This window comes from Carya illinoinensis, chromosome 15, assembly GCF_018687715.1.
Source record: "Carya illinoinensis cultivar Pawnee chromosome 15, C.illinoinensisPawnee_v1, whole genome shotgun sequence".
NCBI lineage: Eukaryota > Viridiplantae > Streptophyta > Magnoliopsida > Fagales > Juglandaceae > Carya > Carya illinoinensis.
The window spans coordinates 24,283,172-24,306,552 of record NC_056766.1 but is presented as its reverse complement, the minus strand read 5'-3'; the positions used below and the strand labels follow the sequence as shown (position 1 = coordinate 24,306,552).

At 39.5% G+C, this 23,381-nt stretch overlaps 1 protein-coding gene across 1 annotated transcript; it reads right to left on the bottom strand.

Annotated features, from left to right (window-relative positions):
* Positions 1-6,006: 6,006 nt before the first annotated feature.
* On the bottom strand, positions 6,007-7,619 carry LOC122297155. Its single transcript, XM_043107064.1, has one exon. The coding sequence runs from the start codon at positions 7,202-7,204 to the stop codon at positions 6,296-6,298; it is 909 nt and encodes a 302-aa protein (XP_042962998.1). The 5' UTR covers positions 7,205-7,619; the 3' UTR covers positions 6,007-6,295.
* Positions 7,620-23,381: the final 15,762 nt, after the last annotated feature.

Genomic DNA, 23,381 nt, shown 5'->3' with positions numbered 1-23,381 from the left:
TTGGCTGGCGCATTATGCTCGAGTAATTTCCATTCACAACTGGCCGTACATAGTCCTTCAAGGTGCGTGGTAGTACCTCACGATCTTCTTCAGCCATAGCTAGTATCTTATTTCTTCTTAGTGATCTAAGAGTTCTCTCAATCTCCGGATCAACAGGAATAATGTCACGAGATCTAGTACGGCGCATCCAATGTCAAAAATACACCTGTAGAACAAATTAAAACAAAATTCTAAATTAAAACCAAGATTACTTTGTATCGATATTGACGAAAAGAATAAGAATAAGCCAATCCCCGGCAACGGCGCTAAAAACTTGACCAGTGCAAAACTGCAAGTGCACAGTATCGTAGTTTTATAGTAAAGTAATAAGAAGAGTATCGTCCTCAGGGATTGGTACCTTACTCTTGCCAAATACCAAAATTATGCTAATCTCAATTTTATCTAGAGGAATCACTAAGGTTTTTGTAGTAGCAATTAAAACTGGACCAACTCAAGAGAAATAAGCAAAGAAAGTAAAACTGATGTTTGAAGATCAAATTCAATAGGGAAGAAAACTTCTAGGAAATCGATTTCACCATAATTCTTCACTACGCTTTTCTCATCCAGCTAATTTAACTTAAACCTCTTTTGTCTATTAGCAAATCTCTAATTCATCCAAAAGCCTATTTCGATAGTCAATTGGAAGTGATTCTAGTTTATCAATTCACACAAGAGTATGCAAATTAAATAATCAAGAACGCAATAAGACCAATGATTTAATTACTACACAGGTTCATACAAGTCTTTCGATCTCTATACTTATCTATGCTGAAATATCCAAGATCTACCCTATGATTCCCTCTTTCGATAGCAAATCACAAGATTAATAATCATCTAATCAATGGCCAGTTAATTAGAAGCAATAAATTCAGAATAAATCAGATAAACAAAGAGAGAATTTCATTAAATTAGCATGAACAAACAAGCATAGTTCGGAATTAGGTTACATCGTTTTCCTAGAAATTAGAAAATTTAGCTCATGCTAGAATTGGAATTCAACATAAACGAATTCACCATAATTATTCTGAGAAGATGGGAAGAAGAAAATAAACACTGAAAAATCCTCCTTGCAGCCTCAACTGGTCGTCAAAAGCTCAAGGGAACGATTCAACGCCCTTCTCCCGTCCGTGCTCGTGTATGAATCCAACGTACGTGCAATAAATTGGAATTCTGTCTCCAAAACAAATGATTTGAATCCCTCTAGCTATGTTTTTCTCTCCCAAAGAGTGTTCTCCAGTCAAAAACCCACGGCTCTAGAGTGAAGAATGGCCTTTTATATGGTCCCACGGCGGAAAACCTAAAATCTGTCAAAATACGATGTTCGCTCAAGCGGGGTGTCGAGCGCGCGTCGAGCGTTCGACTCTGCCTGATTTCGCTCGAGCGTCCTATCGAGCGCACATCGAGCGTTCGACTCTGCCTGATTTCGCTCGAGCGGCAAATGTCTCCGCTCGAGCGATCTTCGTTTTTCAGCAACCTGCTCGAGCTCCCTGTCGAGCGGCAGTCGAGCGTTTGAATCTGCCTGAATTCGCTCGAGCGGCCAAAAGCCTCCGCTCGAGCGAACTTGTAAAATCTGCAATATGAAATTTTGCAAGCCTCTGATGCCTAAGTTAGCTTGTATTTGCTAAGTAGTGGGGGAATTAAGGAGACGATGAGCGTTAATGTACTTTTAGACTAAGGATTCGATCCTCTTACCTGGTAGTTGAAGGGGCCCTTTACACTCGGTTTGGAGAGTCAAGTGGCCATGCCCTGCTGCTACCTTGGAGAAAGGGAATCAATCATTTAATGCGGTGAGGTTATCTAGTGAACTCATTTAATGTGGCATGGTCTACTGGCATTGTTGGGCAGTCCAATCTCTTCCCTTTGGCGTGATTCCTTTTCTTTCCTTTGACTTGGTTTTTCGTGCTTCTTGTGCAACGTCCCATCTCAATGCGGGCATTTTTACTTGACCTATGCGGGTCATGGGTAAATTTTGAACCATTGGGAGATCCCCTACATGCTTGGGCTAGGCCACCTTAAGTTACCTAGGGTATGGGGGACATGCTTTATGTTAGGCTCGAGTTGGCCTCTATGGGCTTTGAGGCCCTGACGAAAATCCCTCTAACAATAGGCATACGAAGGACGCGTGAAGTCTATAGAGATTCCACAGACAATGCCACTATTAACATCATGTTTTGTATGCCTTTGAGCCAGATTATGGCAACTCGGGTCTTGGGTCCTTGGTAGAGATTGGGGAGTCTCCGATGCCTAAGTCAGTATATCTCCTTAGTAAATCGTGATTGAGTGCGAGAGATTAGATAGAGTTCTTTGTACCTGGGGGTCGACTTTTATATGAGGTTTTTGGGTTGGGACATCACGTACCTTGCCTTAGGGGGCTCAGTCACTTTGACTGTTGTTTGTTCAAAATTATTTAATGCGGCGTGGCTCCTAGTGTGGTACCATTAATACGGTGTGGAGTTCAGGGAGCAGTACCATTAATGCAGTGTACTTCCTCACTAGACTTTAGCCTATGAGTGATCATTGCCGAGTCTCTCCATACCTTATGTTAGGAGATCGAGGGTCCTCCGCATCTCTTGCCCACTTGCTTGTACAAGTTCTCGAGGGTTAGGTGTTACTAGGGTGTGTTAGGTCGGTGAGTCCCATCTATCCCTATCGCTTGTCTTTTCCTCATGAGGGTTGTTTCATGAATTGGTTTGGCTTACTGGCCGAGTGCCCCACTGAGGTCCAGTGACTTCTTTTAGAGAAGGGTCGTTGGGCTGGGTTGGACTCTACTTCCTCCTTTCAAATGGTCCGGTCCCTCATGGGCTTGTTACTCGAGCCTATAGGAGGGTAAATCCCTTTACATGATCCTTTGTCTTGAAAGATCCATATTCTTTTGGGATAGCCGACAGATGCGTTCATTATACTAAACGGGAATGCTTTTGGTCGATTGCCAACCAAGGTGGTAATAAGCTGTTGGTATTTTTTTTAATTAATATTTTAATCATTGCTTTTACCGTTGGTACATATTAAACAATATTTATTTGGCCTATTTTACTTACCGTTGGTATGTGTTAATGGGGTAATAACTATTGTTAATTGGCCAACGTTCTTTTTGCGGATCTTTGATAATGGCTAACGTTTTTATTTTTTTCCTTCTTTATTGCCCAGATGCCGTATGTACAAACGGCTATCTTTTTAACATGCTAACTGCTTTCTATATATTGGGGGCGTCCACCTAGTCTACAAAGAGGCTTTTGAAAGTAGTATTATCTTGATATACAATAAAATAAAATAGAGGGTTGTACGTAAATATTTGTTGAATCTCTTTAAAGAGAGCGATATTTCCGTGCCTCAGTCCAAACTGATTTCGTTTGAATATTAATTTCCTTGTAATTTTTATTATATTATTGTGTATTTTCACTAACATAAGCTGACTTCTTTTTCGTTTTAAGGAGTTGTGGTAATAAGCTAGCTTCTTTTTCTTTTTTCTTCAGAAAGATTTAACGTTAAAGAGGTGTACCATACATAAAATTCAAACAAATGGTTTATGCATATATTATAAAAATATATTAGAAATTGTGACGCCCCCAAATCCCCATGCATGGACACGGGGAAATCGAGACGTCCGGATGATGACCTCACGGGTCATCACCCTATCGACGTGTGCCAAGTGTGTGTATAAACGAAGAATGTGCACGAGAAATACGCAGCGAAAAGCAAGTCAATAACTAAGTACCAGAATTTTTCTTGTTTAATACAAAGTTATTCCAAAACGTACATAAATAAAATATTACAAAACACGCATATACTATAATATCAAATACAAAGCATAACATCAGCAACCCGGCGGAGCCGCATCCTTGGGCTCAGCCTCCTCCTCCTCATCCTCGAACTCTGCACCAAAAGCTACGGAACCAAAAATGGTACCGCAGGTAAGTAAAACCCAAACACCACCAGATAAAAACACATAGAACTCAAGCAACATAGATGCAAGAAAAGCCAAAGCACAATTCCCGCAAAACCACATTTTTACCACGCACGCCAAAAAAACCCATTTGGCCCACAAAAACATATCCTCATAACCAAGCCTCGCCATTATCCCAGATAATGGCCCAAACCACCATTTTCCCAGAAAATGGATCAAAAGCCTTGAAACCAACCTTGCCATTTTCCCAGAAAATGGCCTACATCCGAAAACCATAAAAACGATCCAATTATGCATGCACCATGATCTCCCCTAGGGATCATCCGCACACCCTGGCTCTGTGCCACACTGCAGGTAACAACCACGCATGTGACACCTACACGAGTGATGCCTAGACTCGCGCCCAGCGCGTACCTGACCAGGCCATCCTCTAGTCCCCGCCACTCTAAGGACCACGGAGTTGACACGACAGCGTTACCGTATCGTGCGATCCGGTCGTCGCCCTGCGACAACCCAGGGGATGTCACTCAATTTTATCCACTCCCGAATGACCAGAGGAGCTCCACCGAGATAATAACCCATCTCGGCTTGGGCTCGTGAGACACACGCACCCAAAAACCATTCACGCCAGCAAAACAGGATTTCTCAAATAAAATAAAATATACGTGCATGCACCATGCAAATGCAATTATCAATGCACAAAACAAACAACCAACCATAACACAATAAATCAAGCAACTCCGTCCTCCATCCATCCGACCCCCGAACTCCTCGGACTCAGTCCGGAATCAACCAACTAGCAGCAATAAATAAATTGAATGAGCGATATATATTTAAATCTGAAAATAGGGTTTGGAAAATACTTACAGCGCTATACGGTAATTTTAGAAAACACCCGGCGTCGCAAACGGCGGAGAAAAAGCAACGTCACAGTGAAAATTCACTGTGGCCGTGGGTTGTGAAATACCCACTTTTGAACGGGGACAAACCAGGGCTTGGGATTGATAGGGAATGGTCTAGGGATGATTGTGAAGCTATTGGAAGTGGTGGTTGGCCGTGGGTGGCGGCGAAAACGCTGGAGAGAGGCCGGATTTCCCAAAAAGGAAAGCTAGCTCGTGAGAGCTGTTCCGGTGGTCGTTGGAGGCCGGAAATAGGTGGGTTAGGACGGCAAGGGACCGGTGATGAAGTGGTGAAGAAATGGTGGCCGGAGGTGGAGCGACGGCGGTGGATCGGAGCAAAAACCGTGCAGGCTTTGAAGGGCTTTTCTGGCCAAACGGCCGGCCGGATGGGGATGGGTTTTGGTGGGGAGGTGTGCTGGAGGGAGAGGAGTCGACCGGTGTGGGCGGTGAGCCGCACGGTGGCTGGACGCCGGCGGGTCGAGGTTGAAAGGGCTCCGGCGTGAGAGAGAGAGAGAGAGAGAGAGAGAGAGAGAGAGAGAGAGAGAGAGAGAGAGACGGGGGGGTTGACGCGGGAAGGGAAAAGAAAAAAAAGAAAAGAAAGAAAAAAGAGAAAAAGAAAGGAAAAGAAAGAAGAAAAAAAAAGAGAAAAAGGAAAAAGAAAAAGGAAAAAAAAGAAAAGATGTGTAGGGAAGGAAGATGAGGTCTAATCCTCAGTCCGGGAAAACAAAACTAGACCGCCGCAACGAGATTTAAAAACCGTAAAAAGGAAAGAAACTAAAAGAAATAAAACACAACATCAATTAAATAAAAAAAACCAATTTTAAAGCGCAATAAATTAAAATAAATAAACTAATATATTAATTAAAATAAAAACAACCATTTCAGCGAAAATACAAGCGAAAGCGGGTCATCACAGAAATCATAATAAATATTTATATTATTATCATGAATTTAATACGGTCTAATATATCGAATCAAGTCCTCTCACTACGTAAAATAATACTTTTTTCTAACTATTTTTTTGTACATCTAGCATTTCTACTTGATAAAGCCTTATCGAGGAGCATCCATTACCTGAAGTTTAAGGCAAAGCTGAGGCATGGTTCATATTGAAACTGGAGATGTTATATTTGAGACACGTGTCCCAAAAGAGAACAGAACCCAAGTCAAATTTTGAAGTTGAAATTATCTCTAAAATCATATATGGTATGCTTCGTATATCTTTCTCATCCTCTACACCCTAGAATTCGAAAAGAAACTTTTTTAAGCGACTGTGAACTCCAGTTTAGCAAATCAGAATTTGGAATCAACAGTAATTTTCACTAAAAACACCTTGTAGAGTACTCTTCAATGGAGGTGGTCGAATGTCTCATTTTCTTTGGGGTCTCTAATGCTAATAATTGAAACAGCAATCCATCTCTTTTAATACTCATGACAAGATTTTGAAATAAACCTAGACACCACGATTCACCATCTCCATGAAGCGCTGATCTGATTCAAGCCTCTGTAGCCTCATCTCAGCGTTGAACTTCTTGATGAACGCTTCCGCTCGGCTGTTCAACTCCTCTTGACTCATTGATTTCTTCCTCATCATCACCAATGATACTCTGTCGTTGAATGTGTCCGACTTCTTCAGCTCCCGCCGAGCCCAGCCCACTGGATCATCCTCATCATCTCCATGGATTGCTATATCACCATCATTCAGAATCGCTCCAAATCTCTCAAGCCGAGGCGGCAAATCCCACGTCTCGCTTTTCTTGAGCTGCCGCTTCAATGGCTTCCCTTGCGCCTCCATGATCGCATCCCAAGTCGCGTCCAAAGTGCTCTCATCGTCATCTTCGTCTTTCCCGCCGGCTTCCGTCAAGCAAGAGTTTTCGGAAGATGATTCTGGTGAAGGCTCGGACGACACAAAATGTTCAACTCGTTGCTTCTCGTGCTCTAATTGCACGATTTCGTCCCAGATGATGTCATGGAAATCATCAATGCTATTTGTTGTGGGTATGGCGTCTGAGGTTGAGTCTTTGAAACTAAGAGTCTGATCTCGGTGGGTGGTCGGTTTAGCAATTGTGGGGAAAGAGAAAGGAGGGTGGTTTTGGTGTTGGAAGGCAGAGGAGGCGGCGATGGTGATGATGATGAAGTTGACAATGATGTAGATGTAAGGGGGAGAGAGCCAACTTCTGAGGGAGATCCAGAGGCGTGGTAGAGTGGATAGAGACAAGTCTATTGTGTATGGAATTATTGCCACTTTGAAAAAAATATAAGTGGATATAATTCCTATGGCTAATAGTAAGAGCTTTACTGCCCAGATTGCCGTATCAAATCTGGTTGTTCTGAACGAAGAGCTCTCAAACGGATTGGCCATGTTGTAGTTTTATCGATTGTATGAAGAAGAAGAAGAAGAAGAAGAAAGAAAGAAAGAGTGAAAGAAGAGACACCAATATTAGCACACTGCTGAGCTCAAAAGCAATGAGAATTACCACCTTTTAAAAGGAGAACCACTTGTATCTAGACTCTTGAGTCTTGAGAACCATGCGCGCATTTTCTATTTCAAAAAGAGGGAAGAGAGACGAGGGAAAATCTCTGGCTTATACCTGAAGGGATTCTCTGCAGGTTCATCAAAATCTTGAGCAGAGGTAGTAGTAATAGGGACAAGTACGAAGTGAATGCTAGCAAAGGATGTAAAAGGAAGATGTAACAAACTTTGGAAAGGGACACTGCATCTCCAATTCTCAACGTTACACAGTGTTGAGAGAGAGAGAGAGAGACAGAGCTTAAGGGAGTTCTTGCTGGTTCAATCAATTCACTAAATAAAGAGGCTTTAATGCGAGAGAGATGCTTCAATCGGCTGCGTTTGGTTACCAAATTTATCTCATCTAATCATTATAACTTTCTCAACTTTCAATACAAAATATAATAAATAATTCAATTTTTTCAAATTTTAAAATAATAATAATATTAAAAATTAATATTCTAATAATATTTTATTCAACTTTTAACTTTCATTTCAAGTCATCTTAACTCAACTTACTACCCAAATCGACGAACCTTCACATGTTGGATGCCTCATACCTATATATAAATATATATATATATATATATATTCTACAATGCCGTCCCACCTATTAGAACTCGTTTTTAAAAATTAAAAAAAAAAAAAAAAAAAAGAAAGAAAATGAAATTCTCATTTTTCTCCCTTAGTGGGTCATACACAAGACCAACCGAAGAGGCATTGGCTAGATTTAGAAGAAAGCTTTTAGTTTAAGCAAATCTAATCTGCATTAACGGCGCTGTCCGTCACATAAAAATATGATTGATTGAATTATCTCATCCGATATAATTAATATAACAAATCCGTCGCATTAACGGGTTTGTTATATTAATGCTTTTCTAGAAACACTTGGTATAATTAGTACCTTTTCCAGAAACCGCGAGTGAAGCCAAACATTACACATTTTACAAGCTGGACCACAGTTGTTGGTGGTGCAGGTCTTTGTTTATGAGTGTACCTAGTTTTTCCCTACTTCCTTTTATAGAATGCACATCAGCCAGCCTCAAATTGTACCCTCCACAGTAACTATATTGCCCATCATAGGGTAGTGAAAGCTACAATTCAAATTATCACTTGATTCTTGTAATTCTGCATTTTGGTCTTGGCCAATTGCACTAAAGGCCTGTGACGAGTGTTCCTTTCTTTCTTAGGGTCTATTCTATAGCTGTTGTCATATGCGTGTATGTTCATGGAATGATGAAATAGGATGTTGATAAGGTTAATAAGATGTCCAAAGTGTCTGACTGTCTCAATCCTAACCCTTTACCTTCATTGTGAAGATGAATAATCATAGTATTATCCTTTTAACTAACATCCTTTTACTATCTTTCAATACAATATTTGCATTAGTGGATAATTATTTGTTATTTTTTATTCTTTTGTTAATCATTAGATACCACATCATGGTAATGAAATGATGAAAATTGAAACAATTATAATAATATTGTTCAAATGAATATATATGATGAGATGTGTGGATCACATGTCTCTTCATGCCTTCTTAAGACTGTTTGGCCATTGAAAATTTTTATCTCAAATATAAAATTTTCATCTCATCATTACAACTTTCCCAAATTTCCATACAAAATATAATAAACAATTTAACATTTTCTTAACTTTTTCAAATCTCAAAATAATAATAATATTAAAATATAATATTTTAATATTTAATCTTAAAACTCAAAATTTTCATATAAAAATTCTCACTGGCCAAGCAGTAAGAAATCATTTGGATATCAAGACTACCTCAGAATATCTATTAACAGTAGTAAAATAATTTGTAAATAATAATGAAATAGTTTAGGTTAAGATGTATTTTTGGATTTTGGTAAAGGAGAGATAAAGTTGAGTAAAAGTACTATAAAGTTAAAAATTTATTTAAATATAATTATCTAAAATTGGGAAAATTTTTGCATTTTATTTATGAGTTTGAAAAAATTGTAATAATTAGATTAAAAAATTAAAAATTAAAAATTAGAAATTAAAAAATATTTTATATTTGAATAGTATTTTGAAAAAGAATATATGGAAATATTTAAAAATACTTGAAAATAATTATTTTCCCATTCAATTTTCTTAAAATAATTTTTAAAAGAATAAATTAGGAAAGGACGTTTTAAGGTTTGTTTAGAAAAGTATGATTCTCCTCATTTTTACTTTGTATTCAAAATTAAGTAATATCACTGATATACGTATTATATCATGTACAGATCCCATGCCAAGTCGTACAAAAAAAAAAAATAATGATGATAAACAAAGGAATGGGAATTATAAATGAATAATAATACACAGTATTCATTTTTTAAACCCGTTGGGTTTTAAGGTCTTTGTCTTTGCCAAAGTGGCATGGGGTCTCTTGTCCGACCCCAGGGAACAGCTACCCACTCGAGCGCCCACACGCTGGGGATGACCTTTCCTCCCTTCCCTATTTCCTAAAATAACCTTATCTTCCAAAAGCTGATTGACCACTCACTCATTCCCGGTTGACAGGCCATCCCTATTTCCGGTAGTTAACTTGTATTCGTTAGTTTCTTCCCTTCCCTTGATGTCCATACCCATCTTCTTCTTCTTTTTGTTCATGTGAATTTAGGTGACATTTGCCATCGTTCATATGCCAACTCTAAAAATCCGGTCAAATTCTATTATTTTTTATCAAAAAGTTATACTTTCCACTTTTTAAAATTCTATTATTTTTATTAAAAAGTTATACTTTCCACTTTTTAAGTAAACAGAGTTCTACCTTTTGCAATGTTGAGACACTTTTCGAATGCTAATTACTGCACGGCGGTTTTTGAGTTGTGGTTACATTAAAAGAAAGAACATTAATGATGCTGCCAACTATCTAGATCTGCTTGGAAATAGCTCCGATATTTTAAATTTTTAAGCATACGTTCGGGTACCGAAAGTATACAAGGTATTCTCAAACTATTATATTATTATTTTTTATTTTTTATCTACTTTTTTCAACCCTTCTTATTATTCAATTAAGACAACGATCGGGTAATCTCGAACGAAAAGAAGCAAGGACAATTAAGACAACCATTAATGTATCAGAAGTTTTTAAGCAACGGATTGAGGCATTAACTGTTTGTCCTTGATTCGACAAATATTACCTCAATCAATTTTAACCATTAAAAGATGAGAAAATGGTCAAATACAGGCAAATATTCCGGAATTTTTTTTTTCTTTTTTTCATCATTTTATACTATTATTTATTATTTTAGAGCATTTATTAGGAACTCTACCCCTCCTTATATATCATTTTTATAGTTTAATGAAGTTAACTTGCTAAAAATAGTTAAAAAAAATTTGTCAAAATTATGAAATCTTGACATTAAGTTCTGTTTGAAACTTGAACTTCAGTCTAATTTTAAACTGAATTCAATATTCAAACACCTAATTTTTGAATTATTGAATTAACCACAACTCAAAACATCTTTACACATGAGACTCGTAATATTTTTGAATTCAACATATCTTTTTCACACGAAATCCGCAATCTTTTTCAACTTTTCATAAATATATTTAAACTTATCTTAACATCCAAACACATCTAAACTTATCTTAAATGGACTCCACAAAACTCACTCCACATCTTAACTTATTACTATTATTAAAAAATTCAACTTAACTTAAGATTCAAATAGAGCGTTAATCCTAACAGAGGTTGCACATTCCAACTCTATATTTTTAGTTTGAGTGTAATATGTTTGTTGTCAGTAGTTCGAAATGTTAATTGGAGAATAAAATATGAATGATCCATTTTTTACAAAAAAGTGTAAGATTAGAGAACTCAATAAAACAATAGAATTACTATCATTATTCTTAATAATATAAGTAGAATAAAGGTACAATCATGCAAAGCTCATTATTGCTATATATAAAAAATCATTTATGTATGTGTGACTTGATAAATCAAGCCTACAGGAGATTCAAAAAATAATATTATCCAAACTGTAGTGTCAAGAGCCGGACGGACCAATACTACTGTCCATTTACGGCGTGCCTGAGATATGAATGATCAACAAATCAAAACCTATTAATAATCATTGCTGTCCACTTTCAAAATTCAAATGCATTGATTATTTCCTGGGGTTGGGGGAGGGGAATGAAAGTATGGTCATTGGGGCTATGTTTGCGATGGAGCTGTTACCATATAGAGTGCACACTGCTGCGCACATTAGCCGAGTGGTGGGTCTCCACCGAGCGGCGCCCTGTCCCTTTTTTATTTTATTTTAATCCTTTTCCCTCTCTCCTATTTGGTATATATTACTTAATTTTGCTTGGGTTGGAAGATAAAAGACCCATTTTATTTTCTTTCTTTGCTGCCAAGCTAAGCACTGTACTGCTCTATCTCCCATTTGGGTCACTTTCTTTTCTCATTTCCTTGCCCACTCCACTTCCGCAGGTACTTTTTCTAGTGCTATCCACTTTTCTATGACCATGCATCATGTTTAACTGGATCCCATTGACCATACATACATTTATCTGAGGTGTATGTGAGGACAATTTTAAAAAAATAAAAATAAAACTAAATTTTCTTATGCAGTTGGGGTTCTTTTTACTTTCTTCTATAATAAATCTTGAGATTTTCGATAAATGATAAGTACGTAGACAATTACAATCAACTTTTACGATTATCAATTAAAATATTATTAATGTGATAAAATAAATTCATATATCTTAATATAAATTGATAATTTATCCATAGTTGTATAAAAGTTGTGCAAGGGAATTTTTTCACCCTGTTGGCCCGTATAGCAAGCTCATGAAAGATCTTAGGGGGAGTGAGTTAGAGAACCAGATAAAAAACAACAACCCTCCTCTAAAAGGAGTTAGTGGGCCTCTATAGAGTACTCGGGCCATTAGCAAAACCAACCCAAAGCTACCCCTACGGTGAAAAACAAACAGTAAAGGAGGATGAGACTCGCTGTTCATACACCCAGTCCTCGAGAACCTGTGAAGGTAGGTGTGTCAGAGATACAGGGAACCCTCGATCTCCTGATAGCAGGCATGTAGGGTCTTAACAAGGAACGTTTGCAAGATAAAGTGAGTCAGGGAGTCACGCCACATTAATGACACCACTCCTCGAACTCTACACCGCATTAATAATGTTGCCTTAAGAGCCACACCACATTAAATGATTATGACAAAATGAACAGTTGAAGTGACATGAACTCCCTAAGGTAAGGTATAGGCTATCCTCACTCAGAAACCTAGTATAAAAGCCGACCCCTAGGTAAATAGACCTCTCTTTAATTCCTCTAAACTCTCGCAAGAACTATTAAGGAGATATATTGACTAAAGTATAGGAAACTCCCTGACCTCTACCAAGCCCCCCTCACTCTCTGTGTTTTCTTAAGTATGCAAGTACGAGGACTAAGACCCAAGTTACTGGAACCTAGCCCAAAGGTGTATGAAACACAACTTTAACAGTGGCACCGTCTGTGGGATTCCTATAAACTTTACGTGTCCTTCGTATTAAGCAATGTTAACAAACATGGAAGCAAGGCTTACGACGATGGAGCAGCTAGTAGGAATGAAGCGGAAACCCTCCTAAAAGAGAACGAGACACTTAGAGTAGCAACCAATAGACTAGAGAATGATTTAGGACCATGCAACAACGAGCATGTGGAATCTAGAAATGCAAGAGGGGTACACCAGAGAACTCTACCCCCACCCACCTGATTTGGAAAGGCCGCTGCTAGGAGAAATCAGAACCATCGCGGGAGGATTTGCAGGTAGGGGCATAACCTCATTTGGTTGAAAGGCACACACCAGACAAGCATGATATTGGGAAGTGTATTAAGCTAAGTACCACCCTACCAAATACAGGAAAAGCGAGCTGGCCCCCATCATCTCCATTGAAGAAGACGACAAGGAGGGGGTCCTCTACCCACACAATGATGCCCTAGTGGTGACTATGCTGGTCGCCAACTTCACCACTAGGAGGATCCTTGTCAACAAGGGCAACTTCGCAAATATCCTCCTTTGGGAAGCCTTCACTTGGGTGGAGATAGACACTGCTCATCTCTAATTGACTCCCATGCCACTGAAGGGCTTCTCTAGGGACATGGTCCAGCCAGTTAGCACCATCACACTATTTGTCTTGGCAGGTAAATCCCCTTGTATAGCTTCTATCATGGTCAACTTCTTGGTGGTTAAAGCCCCCTCATCCTACAACGCCATATTTGGTAGACCTACCCTCAACAGCTTGAGGGCGGTGATGTCGACCTGCCACTTGAAGATGAAATTCCATACTTCCTAGGAGTAGGCGAGATAATTCCATACTATCAGCACATAACACTCCCGTGCCAAGACCTGCTCCCCCCACTCCTAGGAAGTATGGGATGGCAGGGTGCATGTAGTCCCCCACTTGGATGATGACCGCGTTCTCCCACCCTCACCTAAATGCACCCCAACAGACAAGATTATAGATGAATAGGCACTTAGGAAAATAGAGCAGAATGAGCCACTAGAGTTGATCCCCCTAAACCTAGGCCGCCCAAAAGCCACAGTTTTGATTAGCAGTGGGATGACACTTGAAATGAGGCGTGCCATGCAACAGCTCCTCACAGAACACCAGGATGTATTCACCTAGAATCATCAGAACATGCTGGGAATTGACCCAGAGATCATGCAACACCACCTAAAGATGGACCCAAAAGCCAAAGGAGTTAGGCATAACTGTTGAAACTTTAGTGCTGAGAAGAACACCGCCATCGTCGCGAAGGTCGACCAATTACTTGTAGCAGGCTTCATACAAGAGGTGTAGTATTTGTACTGGATGTCCAATGTGGTACTGGTAAAGAAGAAAAACACCAAGTGAAGAATGTGTGTTGACTTCATCAACTTGAATAAGGCCTGCCCGAAGGACAGCTTCTCGCTACCCTGAATTGATCTGATAGTCAACTCCATGGTAGGTCACTACAAGCTTAATTTTATGGATGCCTACTTTAAGTAAAACCAAATCCACATGAATCCCGATGATGAGGAGAAAACTTCTTGACTCACTCGAAAATGAGTAGCACAAAGGCTATTTCAAGTGCAGAAGGGTGTCGTGTAATAATTAAGAATAAAATTCCTAAATCGTCTCCTTAGGAAAAGTTGTTTAAATTCAAACCCGTGTAAAAGGAAAAAATATTCACAAAGAGGAAATAAAAGTGGTGATATGTGCAATGAGTGGAAGAGTGGAATGGAAATGAAAAGGGCACTGGTCGTGAACCAAATTCATATTTTTGGATTTTTTAGTGTAGTGAGGAAAAGTAAGAGCTAAGATGCAAAATAGTAAATTAATAACTAAACTAAATTTGCTGAAATTAATTAATTAATCAAAAGGCAACTTACTAAACTAATTTAATTAACAAGACGTTAAACATTAAAGTCAAAACTAACTAAACACCAATTTATAAAACAAGCTAACCAATCAAACATTAACCAAATAATGGGGCAAAGCAGAAATTAACTCTAAATTACCCACCTACTAACCAACGAAAAATGCCAAACTAATTGCAAAACTCAAAATTAACAACTAAATCTAACAAACTGAAATTAAACAATCAAGAACCCCACTATATTAAGCAATCTTAATTAACAGAAAATCAATTAGCAAAACCAAAATTAATTAATCCCTAATTAAACCTTAATCAATCTAATGTCTAATGGGACTAAGAGACTCACAAAACTAAGCAAAGATCTATGCAAGATTAGAAAATAATTGATGCAATACGAGCTAAAAATTGAAAAGCCCCAAAATCAATATTCTAGGGTCCATCCTTGTAATCAAATTATAAATTCTCAAAATCAATTCATAATAATTGTAATGCCTATTTAATGGAAGCTTAAAGAAGTAAGAAAAATAACTAACATCAAGTAAAATAAACAACAAATAAAATGCCCAAATTTCTTAGCCAAAAATCTCAAAAATACACCATAAACTTCAAACTAAAATTAAATAAAAAGTTAGGGAATGGAGAGAGTAAGCTAGATGGCTGGAGATGGAGGTGGCAATCAGTGGAGGAAGGCTAGGCAGTGGAAGACGTTGGACCTCTCGAGGTTCTTCAATGCAGCATTGCTCTCTTGCTTATTCTGAAAAAACTCTTCTTACGTTCTGTCTATCCCCGTGTTGCATTGAACCCAGAAAACAAAAACTCCTTTTTTGTTTTGTTCTAGCGTGTGTCTAAAACCCGAAGCCCATTTTGAGAGAAACTCGACTCCTTTTTGTTGGAAGTTACGTTAAAACCCCCAAAGCTCTCTCTTTTCGTGTGTCATCCAAAACCGTATCCATAAGGGTCCTAAGTGCATGTGTCCGTCTAGAGCAACCGAATCTTCGTAGCAATGCTGCATGTGTGTTAGACTTGCTGTTTCTTTTATTTTTTCTCTGAATGTTGCTTAGCTACTGTCTTTTTCAAGACCTAAAAATGCTCAACCCATGATTCTATGTAATGGTCAACCCGTGGGAGAAAATGCTATGTGTTTCCGTATGTAGCCCATGTGCAGTCAATTGCTGTGTCTTTTCTTTATTTTTTGTGTTGCTTCTATAACGTGCCCATGCGGTCTCTAAAAGAACAATTTCCAGCTTGCTTTTATGTCCAACCATTTCATAATTAACATATGTGTAAAGGCTAGTATGAAAGAGCTGCTTCTTATTAAAAAGAGTTCTACAAAAGAAATGACACTAGAAAATCGAAAAGAGGAAGAATATCACAAATGTGTTGTGCATGTGATGAAACATTGCCCAATTAAATCACAAGTTATAAAATTAAGCATAAATCATGCTATAAACTAATTTAAATCACAACTAGGATTTATGCATCTTAACCATTTTTCCATTTAAAACAATAATAATGTAATGAAATACTTCAAATATATGGGTTCTAGATGTATAAAATATGCAATAATTCAGCTCAATCACTTCTTTCATTATAAATCAGGGATTGTACTACTACTTTGTCATGCTGTTTGGATTTAAAATGCAGCGGCCACTGCAGCTGGTCAACTGAAAGTTCAAGAATCTAAAAGGGAGAAACATGGTAGTCTACGTGGACGATTTGCTAGTCAAAAGAAATGCTCCTGAACAACACCTCGTAGACCTCTAGGAGGCCTTAGCGTTATTGTGGCAATACCAAATGAAACTAAACCCTGCGAAGTGTGCCTTTGGTGTAGGCTCTAGAGAAGTTCTTGGGTTTTATGGTTTCAAAATTTGGGGATAGAAGCTAACCTAGAGAAAATAAAGGCCACACTCCAGATGTCCCCTACGTGAAATATAAATGAAGTACAGAAACTCATCGGATGGATAGCGGCCCATAAAAGGTTTGTGTCGAGTTCTACCAACAATTGCTTACCATTTTTTAAAGGTATTACAAAAAGCACGAGCATGGGACAACGAGTGCGACCAAGCATTTAAGGTTCTCAAGAAATATGTCTCCAGCCCTCCATTGCTTAGCCAACCCAGATGTGGAGAAATTGTCCTATATCTATCAGTCTCCCAGCAGGTAGCTTCCTCGGCCCTATCATGATGGGATCCAAAAGCCCGTGTGCTACACCAGCCGGGCTTACCAATAAGCAGAGGCCAGGGAGCCGCGCATAGAGCAACTCACCTTCGCCTTGGTGGTGACCACCTGTATTTCTAGACTCACCCAGTAAAGGTCCTCACCAAGACCCCCCTAAAGAAAATCCTATAAAGACCGGAGTCCTTAGGCTACCTTACAAATTGGGCCATCGAACAAAGCGACTTTGACATTGAGTACGTACTACGAAATCCTGGGTTGAACATGCACTTCCCATGAAGTCCTGGTAGGTCTTCATTGACAACTCAACCTGTCAAGCTAGAGGGAGAGTAGGGGTGCATATTATTATAGACGAGAGTAAACAGCATGATTATGTTATTAAGTTGATATTTAAAACCATGAACAATGAGGTAGAGTACGAGGCACTATTCTATTTTTGGTACTTTCAAATTCAATAAGTGCCGAGAGTTGAGAATCAAAAGGTAGATAGGTTGGTGAGAGCAATGTCCAGGCAAGAAGATCCTCCTCTACTAGAACAAATGGTGATCAAGACTGTTGAGATACCCATTGTGGGAATTGAAGTGGTAGAAGTAAAGGCAGTTGCTCCGAAATGGCATTGGATATTATCAACTACATGGATGCCAACAAGCTACTCAAAAATAAATGGGAAGCTAGAAAGATCAGGAACAAAGCAGTGCATTACACTTGCTTGAGGGGATCCTATATAGAAGGGGATACTCCATGCCCCTCTTGAGGTGCTTCTCTCTCAAATAAGCCCAATACGTGCTAGTAGAAGTACATGAGAGAATCTATGGCAACCATTGTGGAGGAAAGGTGCTAGCGGGCAAAGTGATGAAGGCGGAATACTACTAGCCTCGTACCCTCTAGGATGTCGAGGAATAAGTGTGGAAGTGTAGGAAATGCCAATAATAATCCAAAGTTCCACATTGCCCACTGGAGGAACTGATGTTAATATCCTCACCGTGGCCCTTTGCCTAGTGGGGAATTGACCTAGTAGGCCCCCTCCCCCTAGGCAAAGAAGGAGTAAGATTTGTAATGGTAGTAGTGGACTACTTCGCCAAGTGGGTAGAGGCCGAGGCATTGGCAACAATCACAATGAGTAACACCACACGCTTCTTATGGAAGACAGTTATCTGCAAATTTGGCATTCCTTGTGTCATCATATCAGATAATGGGAGGTAGTTTGACTTTGACCACTACCGAGATTGGTGCCGAGAACTGGGGATCAAATTTTGCTACTTGTCTCCAGGACTTCCTCAGTCCAACGGGCAAGTGGATGCAACCAACAAGACACTGATAAGAATACTCAAAAAGAATATTAGCGATAAAAAGGGCACTTGGGCAGAGGAACTTCCTAGAGTTTTCTGGGCATATTGGATCATAGTGAGGACCTCAACAGGAGAAACCATCTTCACTCTCACTTACGGTCATGAGGCGATGCTGCACTTTGAGCAAAACTTCAACAACGAATGATTAGAAGAACAACTCGACTTGTTGGAAGAGGTCAGGCTTGAACAGAAGTAAGGACAACCATCAACATGAGGAGGGCGGAGCAATGTTTCAACAAACGGGTACACCCAAGGGCATTCAAGATTAGGGACCTCATGCTGAAACAGACGGGAACAACTACTCGAGACAAAGGGAAGATAGGGCCTTAGTGGGATATATAGTCACCGCAAGCAAACACCTAGGCTCTTATTGGCTTTGAGACTCCCAAGGGAATGAGTTGCCACACCCCTAGGACGCTGAGCATTTGCGAAATTTTTATTGTTGAAAAAGTTTATAACTTGAAATTTATATTACCATGCCAACAATGTAAACTCTATTAATGAAAATGTGGCTTTTTAAGTATAAATTATGTCTCAGCTAGCCATATCTTGACTCCTTACTCCAACAACATAATCTCCATTGTCAGCTACTTAACTCCCTGCGAGGTCCCAAAGGGATGAGTTATGTCTAAAGGCTATGTTTAAAGGCTGCTTTATCCCTCTCGCAGTGGAGAGTGGGCAAGCCCCCTCCTATTCGACATTTACCTTTCTCGTGAGCATCAACAAGTGGGAGTGTAGTCCCCAATTACCCGATAACTTACCTCGCCATGGGGCCCTAAAGGCAAAATGTGCCTTAAGGCCATCTTATCCCTCCCATGATGGAGAGCGAGTTTAGCCCCTTGGCTGCTTGGAAACTTACCCCAACCTTTGCCACTACGAACAATGGGATCAGCACCAACCTAACCTAACACTTACCTTCCCTATGATGTCAATGAGTGGGAACAGGTCCAGTTCCAAACTACCTAACAACTTACTGCAACCCCTGTCATGGTGAAGAGTGAACTAGCTATCCGACACTTACCTCCCTTTGAGGTTTCAAAGGGATGAGTTACGTCTAAAGGCTGCTTTATCCCTCTCATGGTGGAGAGTAGGCAAGCCCTCGGCTACCAGACATTTACATTCCTCTTGAATGTCAACAGGCTGGAGCGGGTTTAGTCACAAATTGTCTGATAACTTAGCTCCCATGGAACATGGTAAATAGGCATTGTTGTTTTGATGCCACTGGGAATGGGCGGCGCAAAATTCATCTTCGTAATGGTGACCTACTTCACAAAGTGGGTGGAGGATGAGTCCTTTGCAATGAGTGCTGGTATGGCATACAACGAGTCATCATTGAGGACAACAAGAGATAGTTTTACTTCGATCATTATAGAAATTGGTGCAACGAGCTAGGTATTCATCCCTAGGACGCCCCCAAGCCAACGAACAAGTTGAGGTGTCCAACACGACCTTGGTAAGAATTTTGAAAAAAGAAGTTAACAACCAAAATAGGAGCAAGGGCAGAAGAGCTTCCCAGGGTCCTATGGGCATATCATACCATAGTTAAAACCCCAACCAAGGAGACTCCTTTTATGCTAGTGTATGAGAGCGAGATGATCATTCCCATGGAGGTAGGCACGCCAAGCTTCTGAGTCTAGGAATTCGATGAAAGAACGAATTTGTACAAATCTAGACTTAGTGAAAGATAGGGGGAGGAGGCCTATATAAGAATAGCAGCTGACAAGAGGAGGACATAACAACATTTCAACCTAAGGGTTAGAATCTGGTCTTTCAAAGAAGGGGACCATATGTTAAAGGAAACGGGAGTGACCCCCCAGGAAGAAGAGAAGCTTGGGCCAAGGTGGAAAGATTTTACGTTGTAATGGATTGCCATCGACTTGGAATATACTGGCTCAAGGACACAAAGTGGAAGGAGTTGCCATGCCCATGGAATGTGGAACACCCTAGGAAATATTTTATCTAAAAAGGGGGGATTTCCCTAGGGTCATGTAAGCCAAGATTTTCAATAAAAATACTGTACTATCCCTTCTTTGTTAACTTGTCATAGGAACTATCTAAGCCGATACTTTGCACCCCGACGAACATAGGAGGGAACACTTCTCTCAAGTGTCCTAGTCTCTCCTTGCCATCAAGAGTGGTCGAGTCCATCTGCTGCCTAGTTATTTAAGCCAATTCTCTGTGCTTGCACCTCTGTGATTATAGGAGAGAACACCTCTCCCAAGTATCCCAATCTCTCCTCGCTACATAGCGTACACCCAGATGATCATAGGAGGGAACACGTCTTTCAAGTGTCACCCAGTCTCTCTCCTACTCACCTAGCGTGGTCGAGTCTATCTCTCGCTTGGCCATTTAAGCTGAAGCACAACGCTCACACCCTAGTGATCATAGGAGGGAACACCTCTCTCAAGTGTCCCAGTCTCTCCTCTCCACCCAGTGTGGTCGAGACCATCCCTTGGCTATCTAAGTCGGTGCTTCGCACTTGCACCCGTCGATCATAGAAGGGAACACCTCTCCCAAGTATTCTAGTCTTTCCTTGCCATCCAATGTGGTTGAGTCCATCTCCCACCTGGCTATCAAAGTAGATACTTTGTGCTCACATCACAACAAATAGGGAGGGAACACCTCTTGCAAGTGTCACAATCTCTCCTCACCACCCAGTGCAGTCAAGTTCATCTCCCGCCTGGCTATCTAAGTTGATGCTCTGTGCTCGCAACCTAACAATCATGGGAGGGACTATCTCTCCCAACTGTCCTACTCTCTCCTCGCCACCTAGTGTGGTCAAGTACATCTTCTACCTAGCTATCTAAGTCGATGCTTAGTGCTCGCACCCTAACGATTATACCAGGGAACACCTCTTTGAAATGTCCAAGTCTCTCATTGCCACCTAGCCGGGTTGAGTCCATCTCCTACCTGGCTATCTAAGCTGATGCACCGCACTCGCACCCCAACGATTATAGGGGGAATGCCTCTCCTAAGTCTCCTAGTGTCTCCTCACCACCCGACTTGGTCGAGTCCATCTCCAATCTGGCTATCCAAGCCGATGCTCCATACTCACACCATGACGATTATAGGAGAGAACACCTATTCCAAGTGTCCTAGTCTCTCCTCGCTACCCAACATAGTTGAGTCCATCTCCCACCTAGCTATTTAAGTTAATGCTCCCCACTTGCACCTTGACGATTATAGGAGGGAACACCTCTCCCAAGTGTCCTAGTCTCTCAGTGCCACCCAGCACGGTTGAATCCATCTCCCACTTGACTGTCTAACACATGTCCAGCATTCACGATGGGCTTGATCGAGGACCGCCAACCACTTCAAGCCATGATGGGCAGCACACACACTTTTGAGAGATATCCCACAGTTGATAAGGCTTAATCGAGTCCCAAGTTGGGTCAGGACCAAAGACATGCAAACTGCTGAAAACAATGGTAGATGAGCAAAACACAAGCACACAACTACATAAAGAAAGGATGCCGAGAATGACATTTATTATACTACGTAACTTATATATAATTGTATACTAACAAAATACTAATGAAGGGACCAATATTTTGAGGTTACTCAAAATACGAGTAGTTGAACTTAAAGGCAAACCACATGAATCATTTTCCTATTTAACCCTAAAACTTTTAACAAAGATTTTTATTAGGGAAATTGTAACAGGCAACTACTGATATTTCTAAGTTAGGTTGCACTAAAAAAAAATCAATAAGCTAATTACAACAAAAACAAAAAGCAAACTTGGTGGCATTTGTTTATGCGCTGGTAGTTAGATAAATTTACCGGCGCTTAATGTTTCTGCAGGTAAATTTTTGAGATTCCTGGCGTTTAAATTTTTACGCCAGTAATAATATATAGATTTAGCGGCATTTATAATAATGCCGCCAAAATAGCAATTATGCACTGGAAAATTAGTAGTTTCCCAGCATTTAGATTGTTACGCCAGTAGTGATATATGTTTTTGGTGGCGTTTAAACAAATGCCAATACATTATTAATTATACGCCGTTATATTAACCGTGTTTGTCGGCATTTTTAATCTACCGCCGGTACTAATATATAACATCAGTGGCGTTTCACAAAACGCCGATAATTGATAGAGTTTACGCCGATAAAGTACTGATTTTTTTGGCGTTTATATCTTTTGAACAAATGCTGACCATTGAGTAACTTTACGCTGGTAAATAAGTAGTTTTCCAGCGTTTATATTGTTACACAAGTAATAATTATATATCATTGGCGGCGTTTACCAAATCATGAAAATTGATCAATGAAATGCAGTAATTGATAAATGCGCCAAAGTATTTATTGTGATGCTGGTAATAATATATAGCGTCAGCGATGAAGGCTATTATAAATTTATTGATAGTAAAATAAATAACAATAAAACTTATTTAAATGATACGAAAATACCCACAAAATCTTAGTTAAATTTCTAGGATGCCCTACCTGTAAATGCCATATATCACATTCCAGTTCTAGAGGGAGGGAGGTTAAATAGAACTAAAGAAGAGAGTTCGCGCGTCGAGATCTTAATGTGATGCCGTTTAATTTCTTTCTTTCAATATTTAATAAGTAATGTACAATACAGTAATGTAAGTATTGTGCATTCCTTTTAAAAAATGTGCAAGTGTCATACAATATCCCTTTTGAAAAAAATAATCTATTACTAAAAATTTAATCTTTTAATATGGATGTCATATTTATTCTTTTTTAAAAAAGAATGTGTCGTTTGCGAACTTTATGACAAAATATGTTAAATATCATACTAAGATTCACAACTTCCAAAAAGAGTAGTAAACCATATGCATAATCCAACACTTATCCTTTTTATAATCCATCCTAATTCCAACTTAGCAAAACAGAGCAAACATTGATATATGGCATAACCATAAATTTAGTCTTAATTAAGGAAAGTTGCAAATACCATTAAACAAAGCAAACGTCGATATATGACAAATACCATAGATATAGTCTCAATTATAGTCTAACTTGTAATCCTGACCCTCAATCATTTTCCTCATCGTTCTCTTCCTCTTCTTCATCTTCCTCTTGATCCTCCTCCTCTTCAGCATTTTTCTTTTCTTCATCTTTCTCTTCCTCTTCATTCTCATTTTGATTTTGTCCTGAAGCC

What these genes read in the sequence shown, in the direction of transcription:
- LOC122297155 (XM_043107064.1), bottom strand. Translation starts at nt 7,204, where the DNA reads ATGGCCAATCCGTTTGAGAGCTCTTCGTTCAGAACAACCAGATTTGAT.